The 11,254-nt window shown below is 42.3% G+C and overlaps 1 protein-coding gene and 1 long non-coding RNA gene across 2 annotated transcripts in view; both read left to right on the top strand.

Annotated features, from left to right (window-relative positions):
- Positions 1 to 5,671, top strand: part of LOC311062648 (WD repeat-containing protein 26-like) — a 41,250-nt gene extending 35,579 nt beyond the window's left edge. The window contains exons 10-14 of the mRNA XM_084081847.1: positions 512 to 657; positions 763 to 841; positions 1,651 to 1,780; positions 4,066 to 4,260; positions 4,847 to 5,671. Of these exons, the coding sequence (XP_083937973.1) occupies positions 512 to 657; positions 763 to 841; positions 1,651 to 1,780; positions 4,066 to 4,260; positions 4,847 to 4,872 (576 nt within the window). The 3' untranslated portion in view covers positions 4,873 to 5,671. The remainder of the gene's footprint in view (positions 1 to 511; positions 658 to 762; positions 842 to 1,650; positions 1,781 to 4,065; positions 4,261 to 4,846) is intronic.
- A 429-nt stretch (positions 5,672 to 6,100) lies between these two features.
- LOC311063320 lies at positions 6,101 to 9,364 on the top strand. The gene is made up of 2 exons (XR_014602577.1): positions 6,101 to 6,332; positions 6,364 to 9,364. It is a non-coding gene; the product is annotated as an uncharacterized lncRNA (long non-coding RNA).
- The last annotated feature ends 1,890 nt before the right edge of the window (positions 9,365 to 11,254 follow it).

Genomic DNA, 11,254 nt, shown 5'->3' on the forward strand with positions numbered 1-11,254 from the left:
CGAACATTTTATTTACCTGCCCCGGGCAGGCATTAGTGTCAACCCCTGTTTAATGTATTGAGACCTGAAGCCGATTCTACGTGTCTCCTAAATCCCAACAGTTTTCTGAAAAACGTATGTTTCTATATCAGTGGTGCTCAATCTTTTTCATGTCAAGGACCCCCAAAGTTATATGTATTTGGCCGCGGACCCCCACCAAATATTTTGTTCCAGGGACCCCCAGAAGCAAAGATTTGAGTTAAAAATGTTCGCTTTAAAAATATATATATTCAAAGATTTGCACACATTTTCACGATTTTTCAAAAATAGCAGATCTACAAGCTCGTAGCGCGGCATTCGGTGCCGCGCTATGAGCTTGTATATCTGCTATTTTTGAATAGCCCAAAGTGTAAAATAATGCTTTTTAGCTCAAATATAAAAATGACACAGTTCCAGGTCTTAATGGCTTAATGTATTGCAATGTAATTGCTGTTTAAATGATTACCACCATGTGTTCTGTTTGTGTTTCCAGGACCTAGACGGGAACCTGTTGGACTCGTGGGAGGGGGTCAGGGTGCAGTGCCTGTGGTGCCTGAACGACGGCCGGACGGTACTGGCGTCAGACACGCACCAACGCATCCGCGGTTACAACTTTGAGGACCTTACGGACAGAAACATGTGCGTGGTCCTATCTCAAAAGTAGCAGATCTACAAGCTCGATTGAGTGCAAAAATCCCTGCCTGACTGATGATGATGTTGTTTGTTTGATGTTTTGTGTTGCAGAGTTCAAGAGGACCACCCTATCATGTCTTTCACTGTTTCAAAGAACGGAAGATTAGCTTTGTTAAATGTAGCAACTCAGGTGAGCCATGTTGGGTCTGCGCCGTGTGCATGGGTTAAAGTTCTAAGTCACTACGACTGATTCTAGTCATTTGGATTCTGTACAAGGCAGCGTTGTCTTCTATGGAAGCACACCGAAAACAGCCGATCTACAAGCTCACAGCGTGTGGGCACTGCGACACGTTGTGAGCTTGTAAATCAGCTATTTTTGGCTGTTTATTTTTTTATTTGAAGTTGTCATACTAGCAATAATATAATCTAGACCAGGGGTCTTCAACGTTTTCAGGCCAAGGACCCCCTAGCTGAGACAGAGATGAAGCAGGGACCCCCTCTATATTGTATAAAATTGTGTTTCAGATAAACTTCTTCTGCTCTTTTTTCCCTCGACATCTATAACTCTTTGCCAAAAATAGCCGATCTACAAGCTCGCTGCGAGGCGTTGTGAGCTTGTAGATCGGCTATTTTTGGCTAAAGTTCTCCTCAGAAAAGGGATGCTAGGGTTCAAGTGCTTAATGTAAAAAAAAAAATCCTATCACACAAAGATTTGGAGGACCCCCTGTAGTAACTCTGAGGAACCCCTAGGGGTCCCGGACCCCCTGTTGAAGACCCTTGATCTAGACTAGATTAAAGAGTGTTGGAATTGATCACACTAGCAATAGAATACCTGTGTCCGAGGCATCTTGAACAAAACCCTGATAATCTGATATTTCATCATTTCTTGATGGTTGGCTGTAAGTAGAACTGCAGGAACAATAGGTTTAGATTGATAACAACTTGACATATCATAATTCTACATGTTATTTGCTAACCCGTTCTCCCGCTCTGGCACAGGGAGTGCACCTGTGGGACCTGCAGGACCGAGTGCTGGTAAGAAAATACCAAGGGGTGACCCAGGGCTTCTACACCATCCACTCCTGCTTTGGAGGACACAACGAAGACTTCATTGCAAGCGGCAGCGAAGGTACAGTTATAAACAAGTTGTCGAGTTCATATTGTATTCCTTATCTTTTCTAAAGCGAGTGCTCAAACGTATCGCCTATTTTCATTAATGGAACTGTTTGAGAGTCGACCGCATTAACCTTTAGCGTCTCTATTCTGGGAGCCAACATTCTGCAAACTGAATCGCAGAAACGGAATCAATCTTTATTGTCACATTTACATTACAAGTAACATGGGTGCAATTCTTAACTCATGAGTGCCAGATTTGATTAATTAATGAAGTCAGCCAGTGCCAGCGTTTTTGAGGATTTTTACTAACCTTTCAAGAGCAACAGAATATTTAGTTCCAGGTCGATCGACACGCCGAGTGTCGCAAAAGACGGAGGAGTGTCTCTGCTTTCATCGGGGGGGGGGGGGGGGGGAGCGTGTCACTGTGACCCTCCGTTCTTCAGTTATTGGCTGTTGAACATAGCTGGTTCTCACCAAAAACGCAGAAAAAAACAAAGCAGAGACATTTTTATTTTTCTAAATCCTTTAACATTAGATCGGACGGGGCTGGGTTTGTTGCGATCGCATTATTTCCGGATCTACTCTGGAGCAGTAGCAACAGGCTTATCTGGTATTAAGCAGTCTAATTGCTGCTGGATAGAACCTCTTCATGAGTCTGGTGGTCTTGCTCCCGATGCTTCCTTTATCGTGGATGGGATGGTAAATGTCCCCGATGATACTGTAAGCCTTAGCCACACATCGTCTCCTGTGTTTATAGCAGATCTGCAAGCTCACAATGTGTAGCGATGTGCTGTGTTGTTGTGAGCTTATAGATCAGTTATTTTCTGTTAAGAGATTTTTTGCAGGGTGGAGAAGGAATGGAGCAAAGTACAGAGCCCTGGGGGACCCCGGTCAACTACATATAGGGGTTTTAAAGGTCCATACTGGTGGTCTGGCCCTTTGACTATGACTCACGGTGTACTTGACATTACTGCCAACCTTTTTTCTGAAGCATGCCGTATCCATGTACTGGTGGTAGCACGCTGGTGTTCCGGTGCATGCCGTGGTTTGTTTGGTTTTCGAGGACGCCACTCACTGGATTCTGCTCCTTTCAGTACGGTTAGGTACACATCAGCACAGCAAATATCAATGCGCCGTACGTTGTTTTGTCCAAGTTGCATCTTAATGCATTTTAAATTGATTGAGGATTGATTTTGAAGGGTCTAGCCGAATATAGTCTCTGAGGAAATGATTGATTTCCGAAAACAAAGTCCAATCGTCCATGAATTATTAAACCACACAGTGATGTAAAGCCAACATCAACATCACTCAACATTCAGGCTGGCAGTTTGCTCAGACGTTTGGAGAGAAGACGTAAACAAACGTGAGCTCTTTGTCAGGGCGGTGCTGCCTTTAGGCTGCATCCATCCACAAGATGTTTTCGTTGTAAAACTGCCTTTTAAAACATTCAATCCGGGAAACGTAACCGGTGTCGCTTTAGATTTCTTTGGCTATTCAGGAATAGCAGATATACAAGCTCATAGCGCTGCACTGAGTGCCGCACTATGAGCTTGATTTTTGAAAAATCGTGAAAGTTTGTGCAAATCTTTGAATATATATATATTTTTTTTAAAGCGAATATTTGTAACTCAAGTCTTTGCTTCTGTGGGGTCCCTGGAACAAAACATTTGACAAACATTTTAAACACTTTTATCCATTTATATGTTGGCTATTAAAAAATAGCAGATATACAAGCTCACAGCGCTGTGAGCTTGCAGATCTGCTATTTTTGAACATTTTTGAAAAATATAGAAAAAGTTTGGATTTCTTTTTTTTACATAAATCTTCTCTTCTGGGGGTCCCTGGCACAAAACCTTTTCAGATGGGGGACTACAGCCAAATACATATCAATTTGGGGGTTCATGACATTACAAATTTTGAGAACTACTGTTATACATGGGTCGTGCTAGCATGTGAAGTGATTCTTTTCTGAAGTATTTCTGAATTTAGTTCAGTGTTTCCCCTATATGCATTAAGCAGTGGCGGGCCGCCACTCCTTAAATCTGGCCACCACAGTTATTTACAGATAATTTCCTGCTCATTGCTGTGCACATGTACTATATAAGTCTTTGTGTTTGAGCATAAATATGCATTTTGAGAACCCAACATTTTTTGGCGTGTGTGTGTGTGGGAGCTGCGCCACGCATCCTCCCCCACACGCTCAGCTTCTGGCTCTAGGGGAAACACTGTAGTTATATATATTGTTTTGTTCTTATTGTACTCCCCCTCCATATTCCTGTCCCGTTGTTCCCCACACAGACCACAAGGTGTACATCTGGCATCGGCGCAGTGAGCTGCCTATCGCTGAGCTGACGGGTCACACGCGCACCGTCAACTGTGTGAGCTGGAACCCGGCCATCCCGGGACTCATGGCCTCCGCCTCCGACGACGGCACAGTGCGCGTGTGGGGGCCCGCACCCTTCCTCCACTCACAAGAGGCGGACGGACTCAACGGTAAACCGGCCCGCTCACACCAAATGATGACATTTTACTTGATGATTTAATTGTCGCTCAGATAATTGCGATTAGCGATTTAATAGTGTTTCTGTGTTTCTCTTTGTAAACTAAAGTTTCACAGGGCAGAATGGCAAATAATGTACATATTCAATTACTTTATACTTTCAGAAAAAAACATCAAAGGGATAGTTCACCCTGAAAATTAACTTTTTTTCTGTCACCCCATGGAACAAAATATTTTGAGATGGGGGTCCGTTGCCAAATACATATCATTTTGGGTGGTCCTTGACATGAAAAAGTTTGAGAACTGATATTATTATAGCAACATACGTTTTAGGATTTAGAATGGTTTAGAATGCGATGGTTGTTGCAGGTTCGATTGTGTCGTGTCCCTGAGCAAGACTAACACAGTAACACCTGTGTGTGTGTGTGTGTGTGTGTGTGTGTGTGTGTGTGTGTGTGTGTGTGTGTGTGTGTGTATGCACACACATACACATACAGTGACAAAAAACATCCCAAGGAGTGGGGACTATATATTATTATTATTATGTTCCAGACAGCTGACTTTGACTTTCCTCCTCAGAGAACTGCAGTAACATGGATAGTTGATGGTGAATGACGGAGCTGAAGACCCTCTCCTCTCTCTGACGACAACAACAACAACAACAACAAGCGCCACACATCCACATCCGCCACAACAAACAAACAAACAACCGAGCCCGGGAGAAAGGAATCCAACAACCAACAAGAAGAAGAAGAAGAAGAAGAAGACGTATTACAACAACAAATGATTTCTTTTTTTAATTATTATTATTAAGCCACCCAAGACAAAAGAGAGGAAAACCGAAGTGTGTGTGTGTGTGAGAGAGAGAGAGAGAGAGAGAGAGAGAGAGAGAGCGTCTCATGACTGACCTAGACGAAAATAAGAAACGGGGGAGAAAAAAAAAGAAACTGTGGTGGTGACAATGAACACGAAGAAACAAAAATCCAGGTCCCTAAAAACCAGATCTTTCACCCAGAGACCTGGACAGCCACCCCCCACCCCACCCCCACACACACCCACCCCCACACACACCCCCACACCTCCCTGCACACGGTGAGCCGTGATGGCATTCGTCGCTCTTTTCGGCACCACCTCCTCCTCCGATCGAATTCTAGGCCCTCGCCAATCTCCCCTGCAAGGCCAAAAGCCACCACAGCCATGCCGGGGACCCCCCCCCCCCCCCAGTGACCCCCCCCCCCCAAAGAATACCTCCCGCCCACCAGGAAAACCACACCTCCAACTGGGCACTTGGAGGCCGACATCCACCCAACCATAACCCCAGTACCAGTACCTGTCTTAATCCACTCAATCCGGAGGATGCATCTGTCATTTTACCATTTTCTTTGGCTATTTTTGAAAAATCGTGAACGTTTGTGCAAATCTTTGAATATATATATATATATATATATATATATATATATATATATATATATATATATTTCTAAAGCGAACGTTTGTAACTCAAATCTTTGCTTCTGGGGGAACCCTGGAACAACATATATTACAAATGTTCGCTTTAAAAAATATCTATTTTTAAAGATTTGCACACATTTTCAAGATTGTTCAAAAGAATAGCAGATCTACAAGCTCATAGTGCTATGAGCTTGTAGATCTGCTATTTTTTTCAATAGCCAAAGAAATCTTAAAAATGACAGATGGGTTCCCGTATTGAATGGCTTAACCTGCCTGCTGGATCCGTGTCCACGTGCTTGCCTATCATTTCCACATACCTGTAACATATGGAGAAGGGTATGGTGGTGGGGGGGCTAGTTTTGGGGGGTTGGGGACCGTGTATAAAGAAGGGGTGGGGGGGGGGGGGGGGGGGTATAGAAACTCTTCTGTATGTTGTCTTCTCTCCCTCCTCATTATTATTCTTGCCACTCTAGTTGTGGGATGAAGGCTAATTTAAAATCCACCGTGAAAAAAAAACACTGACCGACCAGCTGACTATGAACACACACAAAATGGCTATGCTAAGAAAAATGTTGGATTTTTTTTTTTTTTTTTTTCCTATTGTAGTCATAGCGTTTATTCTCATTTAACAGGCGAACCTTTAGGAGTATAATAGTTGTGGCCCCATGGAAAGCTTTAGTGTGAAGAAGAAGAAATACACTTTTTCTCTGAATTAGGAAATGCATCAATGTTTTCTTTTTATTAGCCCTAATTTAAGAAAGAAAATCTAACCCGGAACACATTTGCAAATCAAGCTAGCCAGCTAGCTAGCTAAGCTACCGCACAATTCCATTACATCTGCCTATGAGGAGGAGACGGACAGAGGGATTCATAGGTTAACCCATTGATACCCAGGAAAAGCATCTGTGTGTGTCATTTTAGATTTTAGCGTCGGCTATTCAAGAATAGCAGATATACAAGCTCGCATACATCTGCTGTTTTCGAAACATTTTTGAAAAAAATCTTTGAAAGATTTTTGAATAATTTTGAATTTTGTTAACACAAATCTTCTCTTCTGGTGGGGGCGGGTGGGGGTCCCTGGCACAAAACATTTTCAGATGGGGGGGGGGGGGGGGGGTGGAAGGGTGGGCACGAAAACGTTTGAGAACTACTAATTTAGAAGACATTTGTTGAATCGTCCTCCTCAGGTCTTAATTCACTATATTCACATGGCGGCCATTTTGCTATTAAGTTAATGAAACAATGCCACCCCGGGTTTCGTCCCCACCTGCAAATATGACTTGAGAGCAAAATGGCCGCTGTGTGAATGAATACAGTTAATTGGTTAACAGGTCAAAGTGGAGTGTGTGGTTTAAATCCTCTTGGTTAGATTTGGTTCACACTCTCCTCAGAGTTATAGATGGATAACGTTTAACACTGAGGGCGTTTCCCTTGTTGTTGTTGATGCTGTTGTTGTTGTTGTTGTTGGGAGGCCACCTTGTATAATCTCTCTAGTCTAGAAGGACATCCTCTCAGATGGAAAGGGAGTCTAAATGTTCATTGCACACTTCACTTATGACTACACACCTGTCCCTCCTCTGTGTGTGTGTGTGTGTGTGTGTGTGTGTGTGTGTGTGTGTGTGTGTGAGAGAGAATGTATTTGGGTAGGTGTTGGAAGTGTATGAATGCAGGTGCATGCATACCTGCAAATGTGAATTGATTGACTGTGTGTGTGTGTGTGTGTGTGTGTGTGTGTGTGTGTGTGTGTGTGTGTGTGTGTGTGTGTGTGTGTGTGTTTGTTTGTGTAATCTATTCACACCAGCAGAAGATTCATGCCCCCCCCCCCAGTATAAAGAGGATTTTAAATCTGTTCTAAGTTATCCAAAGCCCCATAGCGCCCTCTATATGTGGAACAAAGAATACTTGAGAGCCATTTTGTAAAAAAAAAAAAAACTCTTCTTTTTTTATCTGGGGCTTTTATTTTACATCTGAAATTGTTTTTTTTATATATATACAAAAACTAAATATATATATATATATACATATATGTATATATATATTTCTCCTTACTACATAGCATTCAGGTGGCACTGAGGTTTTTGGATTTAATACGTTTTTGAGGGGGTGAAATAAAATTTCAAAAAAAGCTAATTTGAATGAGGTGTATTTGAAACGGTGGCAAATTGTTCTATTCTAAACAAACGGGTCGTTTTCATGAGTTAATGATTGTAAGCTTTGTGGAGGTGGTTGGGGTTCAGCCACAGAGATGTTGATGCCGTGCACGGTCCCTCTTTGACGGCTTAATTTATATCATATACCCCCGTCGTAGCGCCGTGTCGCTCCGCACATGGAACAGCCACACGTTGTGAGCTTGTAGATCGGCTATTTCCTCGGCGAGCGACATCGTCTGAAGTATAAACGAGGCTTTGGAAGGAGCACCCCCTCAATCCTAAGATACACACACACACACACACACACACAAATCTTGCCTTCTTTCTTACACACTTGCACACAACCTATATATATCGTTGCTGTCCGGGGCAACGTTTGTGTGTTCTTTTCTCGTAAATTGACGCCCTATTTGATCACATACTACAGTGTCACACAAAATCATCGAAAGTACTACTTTTGAATTGAAAGTACTACTTTTGAATCGAAAGTACTACTTTTGAATCGAAAGTACTACTTTTGAATCGAAAGTACTACTTTTGAATTTGAATCCTGAAAAATCTCAATTTATGGACATATGAGCTTTCCACCGACAGAGACGATATATATATATATACATGTATACACCCTTTAGCACTTTCGCTGGTCTTTCTTTTGCCGCCTTGCACCACTCCAAAGGCTCAGTTACACTAGGATCTCATTTCAGTGCCATGTACACCTCTTGCCCCCCCCCCCCCCTTGCCAATTCATGTTTTAACCCGTTAAGACCTGAGGCGACTCTTACATTTTTTTTCTAAATCCTAACAGTTATTTGAAAAAAAAATCTAAAACATTTTTTTTTCCAAGATTTTTCAAAAATAGCAGATCTACAAGCTCATTGCGTGGCACTCGGTGTCGTGCTATGAGCTTGCATATCCACCCCCACCCCACACAACAATGCATCTCCCCCCTAAACACTGACTAAGAGTATCTTCATGGGTCATTTAATACTAAAATCGCTCGCTATGGTGGTCGAGCGCCTATACGCTATAGCCGATCTACAAGCTCACGTCACAAGCTGGTAGACGGGGGCTAGTTTCGGCCCACGCCCACCAACTATAAATTGGGTACGATACACAAGGACATGCGAACCCCCCTCCCTCCCTCCCCCCCCCCCACACACACACACACACACACACTGGGCATACATACCAAGCCTCTGAGCTTCAGGCAGGATCTGCACGTCGGCCATGTTTGAGGGCAGCCAGTGGGTCAGTGCACCGTTCAAAGCTTTTCTTCCTCCCCTTTTCAGGGTTATGTAATGACTATTTGCTACAGACTGATAAAAAAAAAAAGAAATGTTTAAAAATGAATGCTTTTCTGTCTTTGTTTTTATTGAACTTTTTTGTTACTTTAATTTTTTGTTCTCATTATCATTTTTTTCCTCATTTTTTTCCTTTTTTTTTTTCTCGGTTGACCTCTATCCCTGTATTATCATATTAAAATATAACCAGTCAACTGGAGTCCTCATTTATTAATCTTTATTATCCCCTCTTTGTGGATTGGTTTTGTTTTTATCGTTTTATTTTTTTTATTTCCCCCTGTCTTTTTATTTCCTCTTCTTCTTTTTCTTCTTTTACATCAACTACAACTTTTACAAGTGAATATGCACAGTAACACCCATGCCAATATGAGTGGGAATATAAGTCTTTGGGAAGAGTGTTACCTACAATCAATCAGGTTTTGAACTGTCCACCCCTTCGCCTTTAAAAGAGTTATACCTTCATGTGAAATTCTGCTTCTCGCATGTCTGTGTAATTTGACCGAAAAATCTCTTGCTTTTGACAGTCGCCATGGCTCTCTCTAACCATTTATCAAAACCAAAAAAAAAAACATTGTATTGAGGCACACATCAAAGTGCTTTCTGTGGGCGTCACGCGCGTGTGTGTCAGTCTCAATGTTCACACACTCCGGAATCTTCCTCTATATCTTTTTGGACCGTTGAATGGACATAAACCCGCCCCCCCTCCCTCTATCTTCCACATCCTCTGTCATTTCAGAAGACTTGAGTCAAACCACAAAAAGCAAAGAACCCCCTAAAAAAAAAAAAAGACGCTTTTTTCACTTAAAAGCTTGTCATTCACTCACTGGTGGCATAATGATAATGTCTGTATGCAACTTGGTGTCTTCTCTGTTCTTTTGTCTTTGAGTTTTACTAATGAAGTCCTTTCTGATTTGTCTTATTTCTCTCTCAGAGGTGATGGTGGGAGGGGGAGGGGCTGTGTGGGGTGGGAGGGGCGTAATAAGGGCTTAACGTAGCATCTAAAGAGTTTCTTGGGCGGGGTGGGGGCGGGGGGTGGGGGGGTAGGGATGATGTCTGGGGGTTTGCGTTCAATGTGTTATTTACAAAAGTGATTGTACTGTTTTGTATCGTGTAGGAGAAGTGTTATGTATGCATATTTTCAATAAAGCATTCAGGGTTTTGAAAAAAATAAAATAATAATAATAAGCTGTTAGCCCATGGAAGTTTCAAGGGGCTTGTGATGATGATGGCCCTCAAGACAAGCTTTGGGATCAGCTTACCGTACCAACCCCCCCCCCCCCTTCCCCCCTCCCCTAATCATCATGGATTGGTCCAGTGCCATACTGACCACATACTGCAGGACAAAGCATGTCTGAAGAGGGCTTTGATGGAAAGAGTTGGGTTGAATTTCTGTAATAAAAATAAAAAAAACACCTTTGTATTGAATCACACAGTTACAGTATAATTATGTTGGTAAAAATGGTTTGAAAGCAAAGAGTGCAGGCCAGGCCAACCATCTGGCAGTAGGCTATCATCAATGCCAAACGTAGGTAGGGGTAATAATAACAATTGCCAATAAAGTGTCATTATTTTAACTAAAGCCTTGTTCTTGACCATAGCTTTCTGTACGGTGGTGTTTAACCACTACTTCAGGACAACGATGTCAAGACTTATCTAGACTTATCAGGGGTGGATTAGGCCTACCAGGCCCAGGAGCCCAAGAGCTCAGGAGTAGGGGGCCCATAGCCATATTTGCATGAATTATCACTGTTATTAACTTTAACAGTTACTTTTTACTGTTATTAACACAATGCGTCGCGACACATTGTGAGCTTGTAGATCGGCTATTTTCAAATGTCCAAAATACATAAAGAGCTGAACGGGGTGATGTATGTTTTGTAATAATAATCACAATCTACAAAGTAACTAGTAACTAAAGTTTTCAAATAATTAGTGGAGACTATCTGTAGTAAAAGTACTGAAAATTGGATATACTCCGGTAAAGTACAAATATACCTCAAATTTGTGCTTAAGTACAGTACTTGAGTGAATGTACTTAGTTACTTTCCACCACTGCTGCCAGGGGAGCTTTTACAAGTCTACTC

This window comes from Gymnoscopelus microlampas (genome assembly GCF_963454915.1).
Source record: "Gymnoscopelus microlampas genome assembly, chromosome: 16".
NCBI classification, from domain to species: Eukaryota; Metazoa; Chordata; class Actinopteri; order Myctophiformes; family Myctophidae; genus Gymnoscopelus; species Gymnoscopelus microlampas.